This window comes from Nasonia vitripennis (genome assembly GCF_009193385.2).
Source record: "Nasonia vitripennis strain AsymCx chromosome 5 unlocalized genomic scaffold, Nvit_psr_1.1 chr5_random0007, whole genome shotgun sequence".
Taxonomy (NCBI): domain Eukaryota; kingdom Metazoa; phylum Arthropoda; class Insecta; order Hymenoptera; family Pteromalidae; genus Nasonia; species Nasonia vitripennis.
The window spans coordinates 19,994-46,971 of NW_022279658.1; the positions used below are offsets into that span (position 1 = coordinate 19,994).

The 26,978-nt window shown below is 37.4% G+C and overlaps 2 protein-coding genes across 11 annotated transcripts in view; one reads left to right on the plus strand and one right to left on the minus strand.

Annotated features, from left to right (window-relative positions):
• Positions 1-26,978, minus strand: part of LOC107982113 — a 729,835-nt gene that overhangs the window by 6,130 nt on the left and 696,727 nt on the right. The window lies entirely within an intron of this gene.
• LOC103316181 lies at positions 25,045-26,966 on the plus strand. Of its 2 annotated transcripts, XM_031933129.1 has the most exons (5): positions 25,045-25,400; positions 25,471-25,817; positions 26,025-26,333; positions 26,414-26,540; positions 26,628-26,966. In XM_031933129.1, the coding sequence occupies exons 3-5, from the start codon at positions 26,181-26,183 to the stop codon at positions 26,756-26,758; spliced, it is 411 nt and encodes a 136-aa protein (XP_031788989.1). In that variant the 5' UTR covers positions 25,045-25,400; positions 25,471-25,817; positions 26,025-26,180; the 3' UTR covers positions 26,759-26,966. The 2 variants fall into 2 exon arrangements, with proteins under 2 accessions (XP_031788989.1, XP_031788990.1); XM_031933130.1 differs by having other exon boundaries at positions 25,471-26,333.

The following is a 26,978-nucleotide window of genomic DNA, read 5'->3' on the forward strand; positions in this document are numbered from 1 at the left end:
GCAGAACTTACGGCTAAAGCTGAAGCATTTATCGATGACGTTAAATCGTGTATACCAAGGATTGGACTCGAAAATTTGTGTAATACAGATCAGAGCGGATTTCAGCTAGAAATGAATTCTGGAAGAAGATTAGCAGTAGAAGGAGAAAAGCAAGTGCAATGTCTGGTACAGTCAATTTCAGCAACAACGCACAGTTATACTATACAGCCACTAATATCAGCTACTGGACAACTGTTGTCACCGCTATTTCTTGTTTTAAAGGAACCAAGTGGCAAGTTTGGCCCTATTGTAGAACAAAACATATTTAGACCAGAAAACGTGTACGTGGAAGCATCCAAATCTGGAAAATTAACAACAAGTAAGGGAACTAATAACAATTTTTACATTGTAATATCGTTGATCAGTTAATTAGTAAGTCGTTTAATTGCAGATCACTTCAAAATCTGGTTGGAAAAAATATTTTATCCCTATGTAGGCCATCACTCAATACTATTACTTGATTCTTGGAGTGGTCATTGAGACAAAGTTATAGAAGAAACAATGCCACAAAATAAAATTATTAACATAAAAAATATTCCAACTGGAACCACAGGAAAAATACAACCACTTGATGTCTATAGATTCCGTATTTGGAAAAACTTTGTCTGAACATTTTCTGATAATGTAATGTTAATGGATCATGATATGAATTTACATGTGAGAAATAATATAATTAAACTTCAATCATTGGTTCACAACCAACTGTCTTCACCGAGATATATAGATTTGTTTAAATATTCCTGGTATAAAAGCGGTTACGTCAATGATAAACCAGATAAATTTGATAATCCTATAGATTTCAGTTTTGGAAAGTCTTGTGCAACACATTGTGAAATAGAAGGGTGCACAAACATTGCAATTGTACGATGTGGTTGGTGCAAAAAAGCATTGTGCTTTAAACACTTTTATGAGGACTACCATTATTGTAAAAACATCGTAAAATAATATATTTTATGCTCAATACAAAAAATGCACTATGGCAAAAGATAAAAGATTGTAGATTATTATTATACTCTAATATTATAAACAAAAATACATTATAAGTTGAATTTACAATAAAGGAATTTCAATAACATTCTGATAACAATTTCTACGGAAATTATAAAACTGCTTCACACACAGAATTTTCTTGTTTACAAATTTAGGAATTTGAGGTGGTTTGGTTAAAAAGCACAACCATTTAGCCTATTTGTTCTTTAGGGGTTTAGGGTTTAAGGCTCTTTAGTTCACATGTACAGGCTACAAAGATCACACATTTATAACAAGTTTTTATGAAAGTTAAAATTTTTTTTCGACATTTTCGTCCACCACATTGGTTCCGCCATTTTGAATTTTCAAAATCTGATATCAGATTTGCAAAGAGCGAACTCGAAAACCCTTATATACAAACCTTCTACAAAATATTATGGATTGAAGTATACTTATAGTTATTTTGTGTTAGGGGTGGTTTACCCCCTAAAGGGTAGTATCTATGAAAAAACCGAAAAACTTAATTTGTTTATTATAGATGTTTACAAATTTTTTCCAAATTTTTTAGTCGTTTGAAACTTTTTTATTATATAAAATTTTTTTTCGATATTTCCGTCCGCCATATTGGATCCGCCATTTTGAATTTTCAAAATCTGATAACAGATTTGTAATCAGCGACCTCGAAAACCTCTATATACAAACTTTCTACGAAATATTATGTATTGAATTACATATTTACAGTTATTTTGTGTTAGGGGTGGTTTACCCCCTTAGGGATAATATTTATGAAAACACCGAAAGACGTCAACTAAATTTTGTTATTAAGGATGTTTAAACATTTTTTCCAATTTTTTTTAGTCGGTTTAAACATTTTTATTATAAAATTATGCCAAAAAATATATGTTTTCAACCCCTAAAAAATAGGGGATGCTACCCTTACTCTTCAAATCACCATGAAATACTTGCTCTTTTTGTAAGAAATAACCTCCAATTTCTTTTATTGAAAAATATTAATTTTAAGCCGAGGTTTTAAAAAAAAACGCTTTTTGGGGGTTAACTTTAGGGGAGGTTTTTACCCCTTAAAAGTGAAAATTAGCCGATAAAAAAAAATACGTGTCTCTTATTTTTTTATGTTCTACAACATATATGAAAATCATCAAAATCGGTGAGTTCGGGTTGGGTACCTTTCCTTGTTAGTCTTTACAATATTATTTTCAATTTCTACTATAGGTTCTTGGTCTATTTCATCTGTACCTTGTGAATCTCCAAAGCTTAATTTGGTTAGGTCCACCTCAGTACTTTGATTATGAAAATCTCTGTAAGTCAGATTCTCAACAAATCTTACATGTTTGCTATCATACAACTTTTGTTCCTCGGGCACAAGTACTGTATAACCCGTGCTCAAATATCCTACCAAGAAACCCAGCATAGCTTGTGGTGAAAACTTAGTCTCGGTATTCCGTGGAATTTTTACATAAGCTGCACAACCGAAGCGCTTGACTTAGAGTATTTCACTTAAAGGTGATTTCATATTGATTGATTTATGCGGTGTTCTATTATAGATGTAAACAGAATATGAATGTGGTAAGCCTGAATCAAGCATCATCGCTCTTACTTTATTTTCTAGTGTTTGATTGAATCTTTCGGCAACTCCATTATGTTGCGGTGTGTCTGGACACGCTAATTGCAATTCGGCACCATATTTAGCTAGTACGTCTTGCGTAGCCTGGCTCGTAAATTCCGTACCCCTGTCGCACCTGAGAAAACAGAATTTCTCGTCAGATTCGACGAGGTTGCGAAGACTTTTAACAAAAGACTCTATGCAATCAGAAACATCTGACTTGTTTTGCATAGGAAAGGCTAGAGCCGCTCTAGTAGCATCGTCTATCAATACTAACACGAATTTATACTTCCCAGGGTGACACACTGGACTAATTGGTCCCATAGTGTCGCCATGAATCACCTGCAGAGGTTTATTCGCTCTTGATCTGATTTTAGCAAACGGTAGCTTAACACTATTTGCCTCCAGACAGATCTTACATTCTTGTATCGTCGTGTCTTTGTTTACAATATCAAAATTAATTAAGTCACCGTGAGACTTCGCTAACGCTAGTAAATATGTTTTTGACACATGTCCCAGACGAGTGTGCCACAACATTGCCTCAGACATGTTGTTATGATTTGAACTTTCAATCGATTTCTTAGGTTCTACAGTTTTCCTATTTTCTAACGTTTCCAAGAATTCATTATCTGACTTTCTTTCATTTTTCTCTGAATTTGTCTCGATAGTTTCTTTTACTTTCCTCATATCTTTCCGACTTTCAATAGGTCCTACATTCATTTTACTTCTGGTGTTATAATAACTTGCAATTTGTGATTCTAACCTATTTTTATTGCCGTCATCATTTCCAACTACTAATTTCATTGACCAAAATGGTTTCTCATTTTTGCCTGTCAATATGCTTCTCTTTAATTCCGGGTTGTAAATATCAATAATCTTATTGTTCAAATAAACCTCTAGTCCTTGGTCTACAAAACGCCTAAGCGACAGAAGATTATTTGACAATTCATTCGAATACAAAATATTGTTCAACACGTATGTTTTACTATCATTGGTTACTATTTTAGCAGTTCCAATCCCTGAGGTAGTGAAACCACCCTCTTTGTTTGCGCATTCTATCTTAGATTTGGTTTTGTCATTAAATTCACTGAAATACATTTTAGAGTTACTAAGATGCTCAGTCGCACCTGAGTCTGCTATAAAGTTAACTAGTACGTCGCCGTTATTACTAATTTAACCATAAATAATCGTTATCGGTACCTTCATAGTTTTCTACTATGGCCTGGAGTGAGGAGACGGGGTTGGAGCTGTTGTTGCTTACGGGGCGTTGCTGAAATCCTCCTCTGCCACGTCCTCGTCCACGGCCTCGATTGCTCATGCCACCTCTGGCTCCTCTCGAAGAGTTCTGATGGTAGGGCTTGGTCGTGTTTGGCTGTCCAGAGTTGCTGTTTCCAGACTGACATCCTCTCCCTCTGAAGGCATTGGAGCTGTTTCCTCTTTGGAAATTCCAGCGTCCTCTTTTGGACTGCTGTAACTGAATAGAGCCGTACTCGGAACTTTCAAGATCGGCCTTCCTTTTATTGCAGTCAAGTGCCACGTGACTGCCTAACTTTTTGCAGTAGTAGCACATACGTTTTTCGGGATGTGGACACGCTTCTTTGCAGTGTCCGTCCATGCCGCATAATTTGCAGATCTGCCGTGCTTGGCCAGCATGCTTGCCACTAGCATGGAATGCCTTACCAGCTGGTGCTTTGGCTCGTCCCGGTTTGGAAGCCTCCACCTGTAACATATAGTCTTTAAGTTGACCGCATGACATTGGTTTAGATGTTTATGCTTTAAACAGACAGTTCGCAGTTACTATCTCGGGAACTGCATCTGACACTGCCTGAATAAAGTAATCTCGTTTATCTTTCTCTGAGAGTACTTCAGCGTCGGGAATAGCCTCAAAGGCTCTAACTTTTTCTTGAAACTTATCATAGAATTCAGATGCTGACTCTTTGCCAGGGACATATCTCATCTCAGATAATTCGTTTCTAGCTGTGATAGTGGTCGTACTGGACTCATATAGTTTGACATCTTTTAATTTAGTTAAGATTTCTTTAGGTTCAGTTAGATCTATAATTTTATTGTAATAAATCGTGTCAATTCTATTTATAATTATATCTCTTACTTTGAATTTGTCATCTATGACCGTTTGTTCACTATGTAATTCATTTGACGTAATTTCCAAAATGTACAACAATTTCTTTATTCTGAGTTCAGATTTCAAGAAATCCTCGAACATCTCAAATTTGTAATTCGTGGTCAATTTATAGTTTCTATTAGTTTGATTATCTCTCCCTGAAAACTCTATTTTTAATTGTTCAGATAAATTTAACAACCTGTTCTCTTTTGAACTCTTTTCTTTTTCTTTCTCTTTTTCATTAAGAAGTACCTTAAGTTTATTTTCTATCAATTCATTAATCAAAGCCGCAGATAGGCTATCATTATTAGTCTTATTATGTGATTTAGTTTTGTTACTCACTTGGTTTCTGTAGCGCTCTGAATCGGATTCAAAGCCAGTACCTCCAGCATACTCAAGGTCAGATCGAACATTGCCGTCGTATTGTCTTTTCGTGGGCAATGTTTTGGCATCGTGTAGCGGATTACTCTCTGTGTCCGAATCTTCCTCCTAGTCCCACTTACTATACTCCCACTGCCTGGGCTTATCGACGGACGAACCGAGATTGATGTTCATGGACATAAGGTCCTCTCTGTTCGTCTTCCCAGCAGTAAGAGCATTCAGCGGAGTCGAAGTCAACCTGACTTGCGCTGATTTTCGGAGAGTTTCCTGGCGAACAATCTTGGGACCATTCCCTGACCTTGGAGCAACGGCTGCTTTTTCTTACTGATTGGGTGTCACCAGTTGCTTCACCAGTTCCTTTACACCGTCAAGAATCGTTCGGGTGTGCCCATCCATCATGTCTTGCACCACCCTTCTTGTGACGTATTCTTGCTGGTATGTCAGTTCAAAGTCATAATACTTTTCACTGGCTGGTCAGACTCTGTCTACCAGAGCTCTCTCTTCTCTGGTCAGAGACTCGTCAAAGCGTCTCAGCTGGTGCTCTGTCCTCCAGAAGTACAATGATCCGTCAGACCTCCTGAGAAGTTTGACAGAAGCTAGATCATATAAGTCTCCTGGCTCCTCTTGGGACTCTGAGATTTTCCACTATCGTAGGATGATCTGTCTGATTAGCAATAAGTATATTGTTTGAGTTTCATTACATTTTAGAGTTCTGTCTAGGAACATGAGGCTAGCTCATTTTCTCGTTTTCCGATCAAGTAGGAGCGATTCTTGTCGCAGATTCCAGTCTAGTTTGTAAGATACCCTGATCAGTAGGTCTTACTCTATTCTATTCTATATTTAGATCTAGTATCTATCCAGTAACTGTGTTGACTTTATGATTTTATTAATGACAAGGAGTTTAATTTTTAGAAAATTTAACGTACCTCTTTTAAGTGTCATTTAGCTTGCTATGATGAGCCAAGCTGGGTACGCATTATGTGGGGCCTTCACAAAATGCGATTTTATATGATTGACTGCAGTTTTAATGCAACACAGATTTTTAGTAATGATAACAATTTTTAGTTGATTTATAACGAAAATGTTTAGATTTATTTATACACAGACTCATATGTTGTTTGTTATAATTCTGTAAACGTTCTATGTTTATTTCAAGTCTTCAATCTATTAATTCAAATTATTGCTCAAGTCAAGGTGACTAACGATTGTAATCATTTTTATATATGCAATTCTATTACCGTTGTAGGCAGTAAATGACGTTCATATGTGCCTCTGAAACTATTTTATTTAACTGTATGTGGGTAAAGTCGCACCCTGCTGTCTATTAGCAGTCCGCCGATAACGCACGTGAGCTTGCCGCAGTGCATTCGCCGAGCGAAGGAGGGAGATCGGGAGAAAGAGAGAAAGAAGGACGTGACTCACGTCTTCATGCGCCGAGCGAAGAAAGGAGCTAGAAGGCGCCCCTCTCCCCGCGGCTCGAGTCCGTCTCTCTCGCACTCACGAGCGCCGCGCGCGCCTGATGTGCATGCAGCGACCGGTTGCTGCTTTGTTCCCGCACGCTCAGGCGGCCGCCATCTTTGGCTACCTCTCCCCTTTTACCGGCTTTCTGATAACGATTCTTAGAATCCGAACAAGGCCCGCGTCTTTCACGAAGCTCGACAAAAGCTTTTTGTTTTTCGGATATCGTTCTAGCACTGATTTTACTTATTCATGATCTTTTATCTAAGCACTTTTAGTTAGCAGTAATCTATCACTGATTTTACTTTTGATTTTTTTACTAAACACTTACTTTTAATATAGTAAAAATGCTAACGTTTAATCGCATTCAATCCCTTTCTTGCTTTTTAGAATGAAATTTCGCACTGATTTTACTTTGTTTTTCTATAAGAACGCTCTATCACTAATTTTGCTTTTATATCAAGTAGTTTTATGTGCAAATTACTTACTCGCTGACGAGCCGGAAAAATCGCCGTTTTCCATGATTGCTTTGTCTCCTGGACCCTGCCTGAGCAGCTTTTCAGGTATCTCGTTGACACCTGTTGATGGCTCCTGGCCGCTTGACAAAGGGTGCGGACTTGTGAAAAACACAAATCCTTGAGTCTCTCTACTGCCCTTTGTCTCGTACTTAAAATGCACTAGGCACTGTTATGTCGGCACACGAAAACAAAATCGCGTCGCCGTATCGGTTTTTAATGCTCTTGTGCAGTGGAAGCGCCCACACTCACCGGCCCATAACCTGAGGGAGTTATGTGGTGAGGTGGATAAATAATTATAAACACTGTATGATTCTAGTTAAATAGTAAAGCTTTATTTAAGAGAAGATCTAGACGGATACTTAGGTGTGCTCTCTATGAGCTGCCGGTACGAAGTGGAGCCGAGCGCGGACACGCGCTTACAGGCCCATGTGCGGGAGAGCCACGCATGCGCACAGCGCTCTACGCAACTGTCAGAGTGTAGCAAGTGCCGTAGCCATACTCCAACATATTTATTCAACTCACTGATCTCACCTGATAAAATCACTCATCCATCAATGCAGTACTGCCGAAGTCTTTATGGAGCTTTCCCCCAAGTCCAAGATTTTGACAGCTCAAATACCAACGACACTAATATCATTAGTTATACTCCGGTGTATGCAGTAAACTACAATGCCAACAAATGCAGCATTGCTCGTACACCTAGACACATAGAAAAATATATTACAGACTTTTCTCACAAATAATTATTGATAGATGGAAACCACTGATCTCTTAGAATAAGAATGTAAAACAAGACAGCTATCAAGTATATTAAACCCGCCAAAATTTTTTCAAGAGATCCCTCCTATGTCTATGTATTTTGCATATTATTATGTCAGATTGTACAAACCTATCTCCAGAACCGTATACAAGTGGTTTAATTATTCAAGAACATCAACTAACACTCCCAGAAAGTTGAATCCAGCTCCAAGATCATCCCGAGGTGGTTCAAGCAGCCAACAACGCCAACCAGGACTGTTAGAAAGCAAACATACAGCTCCATGGTCATTCCCAGGTGGTTCAAAAAACCAGAAACGTCTCCAGTATAGCCAGAAAGTTGGAATATAGCTTCAGGATTGTCTCCGGATACGGTTAGATCAGCCAGTTACACTAAGCAGCACGACCAGATAACGTTGAATTACCCAGAAATGCCAATCAGCTACCAATAGCTACGATTAGATGGCATCAGAATTACAATACTGATTCAACTCTTGAAACTGATCACACAAACACATAGTCACTAATTTCACTGCACAGAGCAGAATAAATATTTGTTTTAAATAAGAAAAATAATAAACACAAGAACATAGCAATAATTTTTGTGATTCTTGTGTGATGGCCACCTAGACAGCATCTAGCAGGCCAAATATATAATTAGCACAGTAGTAGAATTAGCAGGAGCAACAGCAGGAATAGTCACACAAAACAAGAGATAATCTCCAAGAAAGAACTCAAGTTTTTTTGCTGGAGTTACGTATTATATTGCAGCATTCCTAGATGACTGATACTCACACATCGCATCGTCTGTGCCATTCTGGGTGCATTACTTTTAAATACTTTTTGCGCTGTCTTATAAGTAAGAAACGGGAGGCTGCTTCAAAACGTCAAAACACAAGGCGCAGTCAGCTGCGTGGACAATGTCGACACTCAACAGCCGGTCGCCTGATCGTTGCGCACAATGCATGCGCAGTGATCAAGCTCGCTGCCTTGCTTCGACAGAGCCAACGAACAGCTGTTTGACTTTGCTTAGATCATAATAAAAATAATACTTTTTCTGATTGAATTATGTAATAAACTATCACCGTACAAAATTCATGACTTTAGGAACGAGGTGAAATTCGCCTTGTTAAGCATGAGGTCACAGCTCACATATAAACCAATGTATTGTAACGGGGCAACTGGACTTATGCACGGCGGCCGCGAAGGTGCCGCCGTGTCACCGAGCGACTTCTTACTACGATAATCTAATGCGCCACGGCTCTTCATCGATGATGCTGGAGTCGCCGACGGACGTTAGCCGTCAGTAGAATGGCGACTCCGTACAATACAGCCAGGCTGCCGGCGAATACAAAATGCACGGCGAGTGAAGCTCGCAGCGCTTTCTCCGCGTTCAGAGTTTCTCGACTGCCAACGGCGACGACGATGCCGCGGCTATTCCTGGTCTAACCCTGTCGAGTTTGTGAGCGGGAGACGCGAGAGACGGGGGTCGATAGATAACAACTCGAACGCTTGCGTGATAAGAATATTTCGTGTATTGATGCCAGTAACAATTACAAGTAATCGCGCGCGTCGTGCGAGAGAACTGAGTTTTAATAGACGAGCCGAGTGTTCGGTGGCACGAACCTCGGCCTCGGCGTCTATGAGTTTGCATTGGTATAAGTCAAAGAATGTCGTTGAGATTTACGGGCTTCGCTGTACGCGTTGAGCACGATCTCCGGCGTGCAACAAACAATTTTGTAAAAAATAAATACTAAATATTTCGTTTTCTTAACTACGTATTGAATGTGTTCGTCCCACTTTAGATTGTAGTCAAAAACTATTCCTAAATATTTAAGATCTTTAACTCTAGTTATGTTTTTACTCTGAATCCTAATATCAATTTGAGCTGGTAAACTATCCCTATAGCTACCGAAAGTTATGCATACAGTCTTATCTATATTTAATGATAACTTGTTCACTGCTAACCACTTAGATATCACTATTAAATATTTATTCACAATTTGTTGAGTTTTACTCCAATTATCACAACTTGATATTATTGCAGTGTTGTCAGCATAAGATATTATTGCCTCTAGGGGGATTTCTTATAAGACATCGTTAATATATAGTAGAAACAGTGAAACTATGGTTGTTATCTTAGGAGGCATTCATACCAGAATGAACTTTATTAGTTGCGTTGGATATTTAATGCAGAATACAGATCTTGAATTAGCTTTAGAACAAATTTATGTTGCTCGTTGCGTAAAGCACATTTTTAGTGGTAAAGCTATTTCACGAGCGATTCGCAGACATAGAATAATCGATTCAGCACTCCATATTATATTATTAACACCAATTTATGATTCAAAAAATGAAGATTTTAAGAACATAATTAATATTAAGATAATCTAAGACGGATTACAAAAGTATGTGGACTTTAAGAAGTTAACAATATTTGTAAGGCTTACGTATTATCAACGATTGTTATACACTTTACTTATCAGTGTATTAAGCTGATTCTGATGATTATACAAAATCAGTCCGCATTTATTTACAACAAATGCAAGATTTAAAAATATAAAATAATGACTTATACAAACAATCTGAAAAAGGACTGTTTGTGATAAATAGAAACAGTAATTCTTGTTCTGCAGTTTCTCCAGATTTAGTCATTGAATGAAAATCAACGTTTAATTTGGACACATTCAATGCCTGTCCGTGCTTTAGTAAATGAAGCTATCCAAGATTCAAAGTATGCGACTAGTAACCAACATGAGGAAGCAACGAATGCACCTATAAAAAGAGATCACTCAGATATTGGTAAAGTACTAAATTTTTTTAACCTCTTAAACGTTTTGATACTACCCTAACTCTGAGAAACATTGTTACAGGAATAACAGCATCAAAAAAAGTTAATATAGAAAAATTAAAAATACTTGGTACAAAAGCGTATTAGATGATATGACTGAAAAGTTTGTCCTAGACTATGTTTTTCGTAAACAGATTTAAGGAAATAACATGCTGTTACATAAACCAGTTAAAATATGTGGAAAAACAGTGTCACTTGATCCTGCTCTTCTTTTCCAAAGATTAGTAACAATAGCTATAAAATGGACTTTTAATTTACAAGAAATAATGGCTTATAAATTATTATTATATCCGCTCGCTTTATTTGTCCACAAATTTACCTAGTAGTAAATAAATCGTTATTGGTAACCGCCATTGAAAACCTCTCTGCAACAATATCTTCACAATCTTGTGACTATAAGTGTAATATTGAAACGTTTCATTATGTTATCGATGGAGTTTGGTTGTTACATAAGATTCAGTAGCAGGGAAATGAAACTTTTGATGTGATTAGTACAAAATATGTCACACTTGCGTAATCGTGAATGACACTAATCTATTGATTTTACTTATGTACCATACAAATAAAGAATCCAAATATATCATTTTCAAGACAGAAGCTAGAGTTTGGTTCATAAATAAGATAAGAAATGAATTACCTGAATTATGTAAAATAATTTTGTTTGCTCATGGCTTTATGGGTTGTGACACTACCAAAGAAGATAGATCTTAATAGAAGCGCAAGCCTCATCCTAAAGTGAGGCACCCCGAGTACGAGTACGCACCCCGACCACCGCGGCGCTTGAGCCTGATTCTGGCGTTTTGCCGGAGCTCTAGATTCTGCCGGTAACATGAGCATGCGCGATTGATAGCATACCGCCCGAGACGGTAAAAGTTGTTGAGCTATGTATCAATGGTAATGCTTCGCACTTTAACTATGCTTATTACTGTTTCCAGCGCAGAATAACTGTGCGTAACTAGTAATAAACATTACAAATGCACAATAAAGCAGACAATATGAAAATTCTTATCCTAAAACCCTAATGCAGTCACAGCTTAAATATCATATCGACTTGATTTCAGTTGTCGACATCGTTGGTCTAATGGGCAACGTACTTGACCACAAACCTTTTTGATCCGAGTTCGAAACCACTGTGAATTTTTTTGTTGCTTCCTTTCTAAGGAAGCCTTGTAATAGTAATTTTTGGAGTTTGTATAAAAACATGTGGGAAGTGTGTTTTGATGCATTTTTGTCGAAAAATGGTGTTTTTGGAAAATGTCCGTACGGATGTATATGTGTGTGAATGCGCGTATGTAGACGCCTGTATCTCAGCTTCTACTCAGTGGATTTTAACCCATCAAATCTCATTTTCTTTGTTTTTACTAGAACATAGTGGGAAAAAAGTCCGTTTTTACATTTTGTGTACGCGTTATTTTTTATAGTGATTTTTTAGTATTGATATTTCAGTGTTTTCTAATAAAGTTATTGGAAATGTTAATAAAAGTAAATTGCTTAATATGTACCTAAAAGAAAATAAAATTACCTATCTTTTTACCGCGAAAAATTGATATTATTGTTTGTCGTTCTTTTATTATACACCATTAAGCGCAATTTTTTAAAATTGTTTTAACTAGAATACTAAATGTTGAATCTTTAAAAAAAAAAACATGATTATTAAAAGTTATTACGATTATATTCTACTTTATTTTAAGTCATTTCATGGGGCGGATCCTAAGAAAACACAAAAACATCAAAAACTGAAAAAAATCTTTTTTCTACATGACGCGATAACTGGAGTAAAAAGGCAATAATCAAGTTCAAATTTCGAATTAAGTTAGCATTATATAGCACCTTAATCCCTTTCATTGAGTTCTTTATGAAACCAGTTAGTTTAAAAAATATTAGACTTCAAAATTTTTTTTTCTCACCCTGTATACTATGAGTCGTTTTTTCTACGTGACGCGATAACTGGAGTAAAAGACAATAATCAATTCAAAATTTTGGATTCAGTTAGTATCCTTTACGAAAATAATCTGCATGTGATCCTGCATACCTGACTGCATGACATTATGCATGAGCTACTGCGTGAACATCTGCATAAAAAAATGAAACTTTTATGCAAGATTTTCTGCATGAGATATTATATCATGAACTGTATATGAATATGCATGTTGCTGTACATGATTTGCGCATGAGTTACTGCACTTTTCTGTGCATAATATTTTGTATAAACTTGCTGATTCTATGTACAGATTTGTATATGAGTTTCAACATGCAAACATGCTTTATCGAATATTGTATACAAAAATGTAGTATATAATACTGATCATTATATTAAGGCTATATTATGTACGTAAATTTTAATGCAAGCACGCAATACCTGCAATAAATTCTGTTAAAATTTTTGCATGATTTCTGTATGGGTCCTGCAGTGGATATTGCAGTTTCTTCTGTTATATTTTCTGCAATATTTAAACAATCATATTTATGCGAGAAAAAGAGAGAGAACTATGATTGATTATGCATATATAATTGATTCGAAATAATTTTATATATCAAACGAAAAAGTGCAAAAACTTTATAGAATTATATATGAATTAAAAACAATTCAGATATTAAAGCGATACATAATGTTGAAGGAAGCTACGTGCCAAAGAATTGGCAGCGGTTTTATTTATTCACATTTATACACAGTTATACATATTATTATTATTATTAATATTTTATTATATTATTAAAATAAAATAATTATTACATTACATATTCTAATTATTTTTGAAAATGTTTAATAGATTTTCGGTACCTTTGAGGTACTGTTGTTAGGGCGTTGGTTATTTTATCTTATTTATTTAGAATTGATTGTATAACAAGATTCAAATAACTAGTACGTGTGATTAAAATTTACTAATAAATAATTTAATAAAACGCGGAAATTATACATAATTATAAAAAATTAGTTGGACTTGGCTAGAGGGCGTGTATGAGAGTGGTCGCATGCGACAGCGTCTCCGTGAATTTTCGCGTGCTTTACCTTTTTTTGGTGCAAGATAATTACAAATAAGTGTATCGGAGTGTTAATTAGTGCAAACGTGATAGGCGGTGATAATAATTTTATAGTTTATTGTACGGGCGGACTGCAAAAAGCGATTGCAAAGTAGGGTCGAGATTGCAGGTTAGGTAGGTTGCGGAGAAGCGTGCTCTCTTTGTCTCGAGAGCGTGCGAGTTCCAGAGAAATGGCGGGCAAGTCGACGAGGACCAGCGACGAGATGAAGGAGAAAGAAGATAAGAAGGAAACAAGGACGAGAAGCGGTTCGAAAACTACGGTAGACTCGAACCAAACGACGTTGGACAACAGAATCAAGAAGCTGGCATTCACGGAGAAGGAAAAGGAGTTCAAGGAGAAAATTGAAGAGGAGGTAAGAAAGATTAGGCAAGAAGCGTTAGCGATGGAAAAAATGAAAATCGAAATGAAAACGCGCGAAGTAGAATTGATAGAAAGAGTAGAAAAAGTAGAGAAAAGATTGAAAGAGTTAGAAGAAAGGGAAAGCGAGCGGGACGCACGCTGGCGCGAGGACGTAGATTTGAGGCTAGACGCGATCTCGGGAGATGGCGCCTCGTGTCTCTCTTCGTTGCGTGGATCGCTGCGAAGCCTCGCGAGCGGCGGCTCGGCGGAGAGCGGGCATACGGGAATAAGAGGCGCGAGTCGGTGGAGCCGTGCGAGTTTTTCGGAGAGAGAAGTTGCGCAAATGAAAAGTATGTTATCGGAACGAGAAAGAATGGAGAATATGAATGTAATAGCAATAAAAGGATTAGCGTTTGACGAAAATAAAGAAACGGTAAATGCGACGGTGCTAAAATTTTTAAGGGAGAGATTAAACGTGGAAGTATTAATAGGTAGCAATAATATTAGAACGAAAGGCAAAGTGATTGTAATAAAACTTAGTAGCGCGGAGGATAAAGAGGAGAATAATGCGGAACACAAGTAAATTAGCGGGAACTAAAATTTTTATTGAGCACTTTAGAAGCTATGAGGATAGGAAAAAGCAGGGAGAAATTGCCGCGTGGGTTAAAGAAAAAAGAGAAAAGGGTCTGGCTTTTAAAATAGGGTTCGGTAAATTTTTTTACAAGAATGCGTGGTATAAATGGGAAGATAAAGATAAATTGATAGAGAGAATAGATCTAGAAGAAAGGAAGGATAAAGAAGAAGAGAACTTGAGATTTTTTTTTCTTTTTACATGGCATTTGGAACTCGAAAGTTCATCGCCTCATCTACGCAAGCCTTCCACACTGCCCTATCTTGTGTCAACCCCACCCAAGATGCACCTCTCCGATCGACACCCACCCGTCCTATTTCTACTAGATCCGCTTTTACGTTGTCCTCCCATCTACGTCTAGGTCTACCTAGAGGTCGCGTTACCATCGGCCTGCCCTTCATGAACCGCGCTGCCGTACGGTCGTCTCCCATTCTCGCTACGTGCCCTGCCCATCCCAATCTGCGCGATTTTATTATTCTGCTAATATTTGGCGACGCGTACAGATTGTGTAACTCATCATTGTGTAGTCTCCTCCATTCCCCGGTTTCCTCATCTTTCTGCGGCCCGTATATTTTTCGCAAGACTTTATTTTCAAATACCCTAAAACGGTTGTCCGCCTGCTTAGTGAGAGCCCACGTTTCGTACCCGTACAGAACCACCGGCAGTATTATTGTCCTGTATATTCTTATTTTAACGTTTTTAGACAACAACCTCGACACCGATCGCAGGTGAGTCCACCGTTCTAGAGGTGATAACCCCCATACCTCTCTAGAACTAAGTATGAGAGCTTCCCGACTTTGACGAGGACAGTGTCAATTCGTCGTCAGACACACTACGGTTTCATTCTCGCATCCTAACGCCCCCCTGCAAGGCAGCGCGCCTTCGCTGGCATCGTTACCAGGTGACGAATCATTCTACACATCCCCTTTCGGGGCAGTTGTCATCGCTCCCGCATCCTCCTCGGCAGCAGGATTTTTGCCCATTTTTGTAATGTGTGATGAAAGAGATATATTGAGAGATAAGAGATAATGTGAAGTGTTTTTGTTGTTGTGGTGCTTGCGTAGTGTTTCTAGATGAATGCGTTCGACAGTGTGGGCTCATCACACCCACGCCTGTTCCTATCGGCTGTCCGCGGCTGCTTATTCAATTTATTCGCAGCTAACCTCTTTCTCAGGGGCTGTTCCTCTATCCGCAACCTAAGGACGCGCTGTGTAGTGGTGATAGGCACCCACCCGTCCGATCTGGACGACAGCGCCCAAGACCCGCTTAGGGTAGCGGCATTGTAACAGAGAGAACTTGAGATTAGCCGCGGAAAATAGGGAAGCAAACAAGTGGACGGTTCGTAATGAGGGTTTGAATTTTCATTAGATCAGGAATGGAATCAAGAAGAGAGGTATGATGACAAGTTTGATAATGATAATGTGAGGAAATTTATTTTTTGTAATGTAGCAGGGGTTTTTAATAAAGATAGAAATTGTTGGAATTATATTGAACAAGGGGATTTTATAAGTCTTACGGAAACTTGGGTGGAAGAAAAACATATTGAGGGATTTAAAAAGAAATTAGCAAATGAATTCGAATGGAGCCTAATACCGGCTGAAAAGGTTCATAAGAGGGGAAGAGCAAAAGGCGGTTTCTTAATAGGTGTTAGAAAAGACTTAGTTATTGAAAAAAGTAAAATAGGAGTGGTAAGCGATGAAGGGCTAATAAAATCAGAAATAACAGATGGGGGGAAAAAATGACAATATGGTCAGTCTATAATACAGGTAATGGGGAAAAATGGTAGGGGATTTAATAATTTGAGGGAATTTCAATATACGTATAGGAGAGGAAGGAAAAAATTACAACCTAGATGGAAGGATAGGGGTTGATAAGAGGGTTAGCAAGGACAAAATTATAAGCAATGGGGGTAAAAAAATGGTAGATTTTATAGAAAATAAAGGATGGGTTATTTTGAATGGCAGAACAGCAGGGGACGAAGAAGGGGAATTTACTTTTATAGGACCTAGGGGAAGTTCGGTAATTGATTACATAATAGTGAATGAAAAAATGAGGGAAGGGATAGTCAGGTTCAAGATAGAGGAGAGAGTGGACTCGGATCATGCCCCTGTTTGTAGGATGATGGCAAGAAGTAATATACTCAAGAGTTACCAAAAAAAAAGGAATGAAGAAAAAATATAAAGAATCAGAAGAAAAAGAAGTGCTGTCATGGAGCGAAGTAATGGGGCATGGAAAATGTTAAAAAAGAAAAAAGCAGCCGGAGCAGATGAGATTCCTAACGAAGTTTGGATGCACGGAGGAGAAGAGTGGAAAACGGGAATGATAAGAATTCTGGACCAACCTGGGCTTAAGGCAGGGGTGTGTGCTGAGTCCACTACTCTTCTGTCTATATATTGCGGGATTAGAAAAAGAATTTGAAGAAAGTAATATAGGAGGGGTAAAAATAGGAGAAATTAGAATATGGTCTTTAGCTTACGCGGACGATATTGTGATGTTAGCAGAAAATAGAGAAGGTCTAGTAGACGTGTGCGACACGCTCAAAAGGTTTTAGAAAAAAAGGAAACTTATGTTAAGTGCGGAAAAAACAAAAGTATTAGTTTTTAACAAAGGGAAAAATAGTAAAAAAGAGAAATGGTTTTGAGAAGATAAAAAAATAGAAGAAGTTAGGAGTTTCAAATACTTAGGTTTCGTTTTCAATACGGACAGAAATTATAAAGACCACATCGATGAATTAAAAAAGAAAGGAATATGCGCAGCAAAAAAACATGGGGATTAGGAGAAAAATGCTGTAAGGGGGACTTTGAGAGGAGAATAAAACTGTTCAATTATCTAGTAAGAAGCGTAATGGATTACGGGGTAGAGATATGGGGATGGGAGGTTAAAAAAGAGTTAGAAAAAATAAAAACTGATTATATAAGATGGATTCTAAGGCTTGACATATGGACTCCAAAATATATATTATATAAGGAAACGGGTACAAGAAAAATGAATCTAAATTGGGGTGCGAGAACGGTCAGATTCGAACAAAAAATAGCAAAACAGGGCGAAAACAGGTTGACTAAAATATGTTAGAGGGAAATGCAGAAAGAAAATTACGAGAATCTTTATAGTATAGAAAGGAAAAGGTATTACAACGAAACAGGGATAAGTGTACAATACATTTTAGATAAAATTGCGCAGAATATCGTGGTAGAGGACGAAGTACTTAGAAGGAAAGTTGATATAGAAAATCAAATGATAAACGAGAATATAGAGAATTCCAGATACAATGTAAAATACAAAGAAATATTATGTGATAAGCTACCTATGAATCTTAAAAAAGGAAAAAACGGAAAAGTCATGTCTGTAATAGCTAGAGTTAGATGTGGTAACTTCGAAAATGTGAATAAATATTGGTTAGGCGAAAGAGAAACACTATGTTACCTATGCGGGGAAGATTGGGGAACGTTTGATCATTATATTGAAGAATGCGAAAAAACTATTGAATGGACGGAAAACTACCGGGGGAAAAATACGAAAGATTAATTTTATTATTTCAGGGATAAGGTAATATAAAAATTGTAAATGCGATTGAAAATATTGTAAAGGCGATAAAAGAAAAAACAGAAAAAGATTAGGTATAGTAAAGCGAGTTTCTTCAAATTATAAAAAAATAAAAATTTTAATTGTATTACGGTCTAAAATTCACGGAGACGCTTCGGTGTCGTGGTATGTTCTGTATGAGTGTGTAGTATATCAAGGTTTAGAAAAATTTATATGTATATAAGATAAATAACATTCATTAAGTATAAATTGCAGGTACTGTAGAATGCGTCAACTAGATTGTATAAAGGATATTTAAGACTTTAACTGTGCGCATATGTACAAATGTAAAAATGTAGATTATATAGTAGTAATCAAAAAAGGAAAATGTAAAAAATTGTAAAAACGTAAAAATGTAAAAATGTAAAAATGTAAAAAAAAAAGCGAGCAAATACAAAGTTCAGTCATACACCTGTTAATTGAAATACCAGTAGAAAAATAGATAAATAGAAAAAGATAATATGTAAGAGGTATGTGTATGATTACGATGTATGAATAAAAATTATTTTTTCACATGTAACTAGCCAAGTCCATTTCTGGGCTAAGAGGCCGAAATAAAGATTTATTATATTATTATATTATTATATAAAAAATTAGTTTTATACAATTATTCCAAATAAAACCATGAAGCCCTTTGCCTATAGCCCCACATAAACCACGGAATTCCACGCCTAGTTTGATATAATCCGCACCTATTCAATCAAAGTAGGCGTAAAATAAACTGGAATTTAAATAAAATAAGTATGTTGTTAGTATATCTTATAAATTAACCATGCGACTTATTGCGCGCGTACCATCATCGACCGAGTATTTACGGAGAGATATGTCTGATAAACTTGGCGTTCTCAAACATATATCTACATAGAATTATTAATTAAATATTGAAGACAATTATCGCAGTTGAATTTATTTAAACATTTAAACGCAAGATAACCGGCAACGTATTTTTTACTCCATTTTTATAGATTTGAGCCTTGCTCTTCCTCGACATCGTTACACGTACTTTGCATTTCGTCATTAATTAATAATTCAACATCTCTATTAAAAAACCACTCATCGATTCTTTTGCTCATCGCGGAGTTCTTTAGATCGTTTAGTTCTTTAATGGCATCCTCATCCGTATCGCCGTCACATTTATTGAAATCGGAAATCAGTAATTGCGCCTCTTCTGGTTCGCAATTTGTTCCGACGGGTGGTACTAGTAAAGTTATCATTAAAGCGTACTGGAAATTTCTACGAAATTGCATGACAGTTGGGTTATCGTTAAATCCCGACCAGGATCTCATATAACTAAAAAAGTATTTATAGTCTCTCGACTTTGATAGAGACTTGTGGATCAAAACAATTAATGTGAAAATAATAACACGCTCTTTAAATTTGAGATGAAAAGTTATACTATGTATACCGTCAAACTATTGATGTTTATTGAAAAGAAAAGAGTGTGATTACAAATGTATTGACTATGGAAAATTGAAGAGTATTAGAAGAGTGTTAGAGCACCGACGCGTTAACAAACGATATTGTTTAACGGTCGACACTATGAGGCGAGTCCTCACAGCGCTTCGGCAATACGATAACTGAATAACACAAATCAGCGAAAGCGGCAAATATTATGAACGGTTTCCTAACCAAATGCCGACACAAATGATTTGAGGTTCACTTTGAATTCAGACCACTGCTCAATGATAGTGATACGTTGAGGGAGAGAATTTCAATCACGCTTTAATCTAGGTAAGGTCGAAAAGAACCTAAAGTTCGAATGCGCCAGATGCTCGTGTATAGGTCTATGGCTACGCAGATTATAGGATAATTGTCTAACTGAGAAAAGGTCGGAGATCGACGGACAAATCATAAATTTACGCAGAAGTTTAAACGTAGGCAGACCATCATGATACCGATGTACTAAGTGTATCGAAGGAATACCCAACGAAGGCGCAATGAGTGAATAATCATGGTCAATAGGCGCCATGGGCCGGCCGGACTTGTAAGCCACGTAACGAATAAATTTATACTGAACGGAATTTGACAACAATAAATGAAAGTAGGCATAATCAGAGTATTGTAAAGATAAATAATAGCAGATACGTTGGAAAAGTCTCGAGTAGTTCGCTTCACAAATCCGATCAGCCCACGACACCTAGCGACCACGTAATCCACATGAGGTGCGAATGTCAAGCGCGAGTCAAATAAAACCCCCAAGTCCCTAACAATCTCCGTGCGAGCAATAGCCGATCCGTCAAGCTCATACTGGAACTGTAGTTGTGTCCTGCCCCTATAAAATGACACTACCTAGCTCTTGGCCGCGTTTATGACCAGGACAGTTTTATCTAAAACAATTTATCTAATGACAATTTATCTAAATAACAATTGATCTAATTAACAATTTATTTATAACAGTTTATCTAATATACAATTTGTCTAAAATAAGAAATTTCCGATTTTAGTCGAATTGTTTGTTAAACAAATTGTTTTAGATGATTGTCAAGTCAATAAATTGTTATTTAGACAAATTGTTCAGTCGCTCTCTGCCGAACCCAGGGTCAAAGACGTGGACGTGGCAAATGCCCATTTTTTTTTATTTTAGCAATTTTATATATTTTTTGGGATTTTGAGTAGTAATTTTTTGTAGTAAAAAATTTTGCAATTTTTTGTAGTAAAAAATTTTGCAATTTTTTGTAGTAAAAAAGTACTGTAAATTTCTAAATAGGCACGACCGCGACACAGAAGTGCCTTATAGTTTCGTGCGTGAAAAATGTGTGATATGCGATATCTCAGGCAATTTTCGACCGATCGGGCTGAAAATTTGGGTGGAGTTTCCTCTCGCACAAACTAAAGAAACTAATTTTTTTATCCCGATCCCGACCGCTCGTGGCGCGCTAGTTTATTGAAATTTTAATCAACTTCGGATAAATAATAATATTTGTAATATAATACTAGCAATAATCACCTCGCTCGCTAACGTTCGCTCGCAGTTGTAATCAAGTGCATTTAAACTAAATTGTTTAGGATTTGAATTTTCAATTATATAAAAGTTGACATTTTTAAAATATTGTAAATTTTATGTTATAAGATTCTGCAAGGGAACAGATATTTTAACAATTGTAAAATGTACCATTTAATTTATTTTTGCTTCCTCCTAGAGGAAGCTTTGTAATAGTAAAATTTTGAGTTTCTTCAAAACTTCTATAGAATACTTTATGGTGTGTTAGAAGTTCAAATCAAGTGTTTTTAGAAAATGTCCGTATAGATGTGTGTGTGTGTGTGTGTATGTATACCGTAATATTTCTGGAACTACTCCGTCAATATCAATAAAATTTGACATGCATATATATATTTTTGGATTCTAAATTCGGAAAAAACTACTATATTTTTTATGATTTTTGAAAAACACTATTTTGCGTTTTTTTTCAATCATCCCATTGTTACAAATAATTCAACTATAATGCATTTAAAAGAGAATAAAATTACCTATTTTTCCTCGTTTAGTGCTCGGGATCGACGGCTTTGTTCGGCAGATAAAACGAAAAAGGTGATTTTTTTTTTAATTCATATCTCTGAAACTAAACAGCATTACTTTGCGCAAATGATGTCGATAGGTCACGTGTCAAACTGTATCCCATTAAAATTTCAAGTGATTTGACCACTTATTTTTTTAGTAATAAATCGAAAATTGAAAAAATCAGTTTTTTTTTGTGCTTCGATTACGGACGTAAAAAGGCCTTTTTGCACTTGAGATTTTGGGAAAAAGTAGATATTTTATGTGTTTTAGCTAAGTTCATTGCACAGCTTTCAAACCCCTATAGTTCGTAAGATATCAAGGTTTTAATTTTTTGATTTCTTATATCTCTAAATCAATATGGTCAAATGCTTCAAAATTTTATTTGGTGATTCACCATAAAAAAAGCTATCTGCTACTGAAATTTAAAACGATTTCGTCGAGCGGTTTTCAACTAAAGAGCTAAAATGTAAAAATCGGTTTCTCAAAAATTGGGCAAGCGACCTATCTAATGAATAGCCTGTTGTTTTGATGGTTAGGTTGGTTAGGAACACATGTAAACATGCGTGAATTTCTGTGAAAAAAAAATTAACGACAGTGTTCGTATTCTATAATAAAAAAACAGATGGGTCTGCAAACTTTTGGACAGTGAACCATCCAAAACTTGTATTCAATTATGTATCAAAAACCGCCTCATACATTAGCAAGCAGACCCTGTTAAAAATAGGCAATAGAGATCAATTAAATTATTAATTTGTGACGTAGCAAAACCCGCGAAACTATTTTTTTTTCTAGCTCCGCGGCCCCGAATCCGCGACACTATTATTTTTATAAACGTTTCCGAATCTCCTTGCGATCTCGGAGGAGGTTCCGTCAGATCGTCCTAAATCGGGATATTCAAGGTGATTGGAAAAATTACACTCGAATTCGCTTAAACTCTCCCTTTATTCACTCTCTCTCCAACTTACAAAATCCCGCTCTCCACGCGACAATGCGCCTCTCCCGACTCTCCACGTTCGCTCTATCTCTCTTGCTTCACACACGCTCGAAACTCCCTCGCTCACTCGGCTCGACTTGTCCCGACGAAGTCGGTAAGGCAGCACGCTATGCTGCCGCTCTCGTCTCGGCCACGACGCCATGCGCCGTTCGCTAGCCCACTCTCCTTTATCTCTCGCGCGGGCTAGCAACACAAAACGGCCCCGACTTCTCAGAATCGGATCTGAGCGACTCTCGCGTTTCTCCCGATTCTACTCGCGTCCTCTCCTACGACTTCTCTCGCGCAATTTCTTCTCTCTCACACACACACGTCTCCTGATAAACGAATTTCCCACTACGCACACACTCTCCACACACTCGCGTCTCTCTCTCTCTCTCTCTCTCTCTCTCTCTCTCTGTCTCTCTCTCTATCTCTGTCTCTCTCTCTGTCTCTCTCTCTCTCTCTCTCTCTCTCTCTCTGTCTCTCTCTCTCTCTCTCTCTCTCTCTCTCTCTCTGTCTCTCTCTCTATCTCTGTCTCTCTCTCTGTCTCTCTCTCTCTCTCTCTCTCTCTCTCTCTCTCTCTCTCTCTCTCTCTCTCTCTCTCTCTCTCTCTCTCTCTCTCTCTCTCTCTCTCTCTCTCTCTCTCTCTCTTGGAAGATGTCACTAGTGCGTGCGCTCAACAAAGTCAGATCACCAACAGCTCTAACTGACTATCGTCCGATCTCCCTCCTCTGTTTTCTGTCCAAGGCGCTGAAGTGGCTAGTGCATAGGCAGATTTCCGAGTATCTTGAGTCAAGACTTTTCATTGACGATTTTCAGACGGGTTTCCGCACTGGACACAGTACACAGTCTGGCTTGATTAAGTTGACTGATGATGTTAGGCTTGGCATAAACTGGAAGAAGGTAACACTTCTTATTCTTTTTGACTTCAGCAAGGCGTTTGACACCGTGTGTCACGACAAGCTCCTCAGAAAGCTGTCCTCTTTCTGCTTCTCTAAGCAAGTCATTCGGTGGCTTGCATCTTACCTCACTGGTAGAGAACAAGTCGTCATTGGTGACAACAACGAGCTTCGTAAATGTAATTCGTCCAATAACGCTTTATGAAATTTTTCAGACTCTTCTGGAAATGGTCACAAAAACAAGTTATGCGTTTGTATTAATATGTTTGCGAGCAATATGCATCTCTGCATGATTCCCTGACTCTTTTGATGACATGAATTCTGCGAAAGAGGGGGAGAGCTTACAGCGGCGCGCGCGGAGCGTGATTTTTTGAAGACAGGTGAGCATCGCCTGTCGAACTAGCGCGAATTGTCGAAACGCGAGCTGACAGTCAGTTGCACTTTGCTTCACCGCAGATCATCATCGCTCGTCTCTCAAAGTTGCTGCTCGATACCGTGACAATGGCTCAGTGGTCAGTGTATGGAAGTAAGTTCCAATTTCCTGTCTATTTGCGTTAATATTGACATCGCCTAGTGCAGTAATTTTTTGCTTGTTAACGCTCGCGCTATATTGTTTGGCCTTCTTTTTGTTTCAGCCTACAAGCTGCCGATCCCTGACATCCGAGGCCTCACGAAGCTGGACATAATGGAAATGCGGAGTGTTTTGCCGCTTTTGATGGATAAGGAGGTGCAGAAAATGCACCAGGAATGCTACTCCTTATCCAACTATCCACCTCACGACCGGGAGACGCAAGCTTTCCGGAACGTCGCGCATGCCATCAACAAGGTGCCAGTAGGCCGTGCCATGAAAGGTAATTGTTTTATAGTGCTCCGTTTTTCGTGCTCCAATGCCACTGCTAAAGCAGACATTTGTCGTCGTATGCGTGTGTGCTGTGTCGAGTAGTTGTAGCCGAACGTTCGGGGTTCGGTTATTCAAATAGTATATTGTATATAATAAACAAAATATGTGTGTGTATGAGGGTATGCATGTGCGTATATATGCTGTGTGTGTATTCGTGTAATGTATGTGTGCGTGTGTATATGTGTGTGTGTGCGTGTGTATATGTGTGTGTGTGCGTGTGCATACGAGTATGTAAACGTGCGTGTGTATAATATGTGTGTGCATGTGCGTATATGTTGCGTGTGTGTGCGTGAGTGTATATGTATACGTATGTGTGGATAATAGTGGAGTTTTGGTTGTTGTATTAATAACTATCATTTTTTTTTTGTTTCAGTGGCCGAAATTAGAAAAATATGGGAGTTGGGCTTGGATATCTGGAGATGGCCCAGGAGCTTTGGTTCCAATAGAGCGTAAACTAAACGCTAAAAGATACGTAGAAATATTGAACAACCATTTGCTCCCTGGAGTTAACGCCAGATATCCGGGAAATGAGCCTGTGTATGTCATTGAGAACAACAGTCCCGTACACATGTCAAGAATCGTGAGGCAATGGTACGCGGACCACCCAAAGCTACAACGGCTCAACCATCCCCCCAGATCCCCAGACCTCAATTATATTGATAATATGTGGGTTAAAATGGTTCGAGATTGGGTGCCTGAAGCAGCCGCAAATGAAGTGGATTTAGATAATAGAGTGCGCCAAAGTTGAGATCAATCTATGAGACGTCGGCTGGAACAGGTGGTCGATGGCAACGGGTCCTATATACACTATTAAAATGGTATATACAATTTTTAAATTACAATTAATCTTAATCATGCAAAAGAATTAACTTACAATATAATTTTTAGATCCGCTGTAAATGTAAATAGTTATACCTATATGTAAATAAGTTGATCTGTTTATTTGATTTATATTTGTGACGGAGCGATTAGTGACATTTAGTGAATTGCTCAAGTCTTATATTCTTTAGTGATGCTAACAGACATTACAACTGCACAAGCAATTTTGAATTTCGTGGGCATCAAGCAAGTTTTCGCCAAGAGCTGAGAGCAATACAGCAGACGACAACATGCAGAGATGTTTACTTGTGATTAATTCACGGCAACCGAGTACTACGATTTTAAGATCTAAAATTCCTGGTGTAATTATGTGGCAATCTTGTACTGCCAAAATAACGTCTGGTAATACATTCTAGGTAGATAAGCATTCAGCTCATATTTGCAGGATTTTCTTGTCTGTATTACATCTAGGAATACACAAGCTTATACATACGTTTTTTTTTCTTCCTATATACTAGTTTTCTGTTCAAGTCAGTTCAGTACTATGCCAAGAATTTTCATTCATGATTAGATAATAAATAGCATTCCTTTGGAATTGACTCTTATTCTCAATTTCTTTTCAGCATACTTAACACTTGGCTGAGGAAATTGTAATCACCACGAACACTACCAGTGTGAAATATTGCGAATGAGAACTTGTGATGTTATGTTATGGTTATTCAAGTCAGTGCCATCTTGCACCCATGAAATACCTTGGCAGGTGCTAGTGCATCATTGGTATGCTCAGCAAGATAAGTGTACGCTTACACAGCTCTTGGACCAGCACCAAAAGATCCAGCTTCAAACATGAGCGAGATCAGTTCCAAAGATCTTCAAGACCTCGTGCAATATTTTTCCAAGAACACTTACAAAGCCAAAGATGCAATAGCACGGTATGTTTTTCTCAAAATTCTGAAGCAAACTAACGAGTTTATAAAATTGAATAATGTAATTTTTTGTTCAATCTCAAAAGAGTCAGGGAATCATGCAGAGATGCATATTGCTCGCAAACTTAGACTATACTCGCACAGTAATCAGCAACAACAGTCAAAATTATGAAAACCGACCGAGTAGGAATAGCACTAGCAATCTCAAAAGTTGTAAGTAAACCATTTAATTTAATAAAGCGACAATTTAACCATAGTGTAAATAATATAATGACGTATTTTCAATTGTAAATCTAACAGCTAGAAGAGGAAGGCCTAGTTCTAAAAATTATACAACAATGAATAGTGAGTCAGAAGAAGAGGAGACTAATAAAACACCTCAACGACCTACCAGGAGAAGTGCGAGAACCCCTTCACATGAGATCATCTAGGACATGAAATCATTTTAGCGGCGCAATCATTTATTTAGTATTATTTATAAGTTTACTATTTAAACGTGTAAATAAGGTTTGATATGCAATATAAATAACATAGATTTATTGTAATAAAAAATGTTTTTGTATTTGAACTTATGCATCAGAACATTTATACAATTATAGAAGATATTTTTATGACAATTAAATTCTGGAAATGCATTAATTCTTGTGTCGT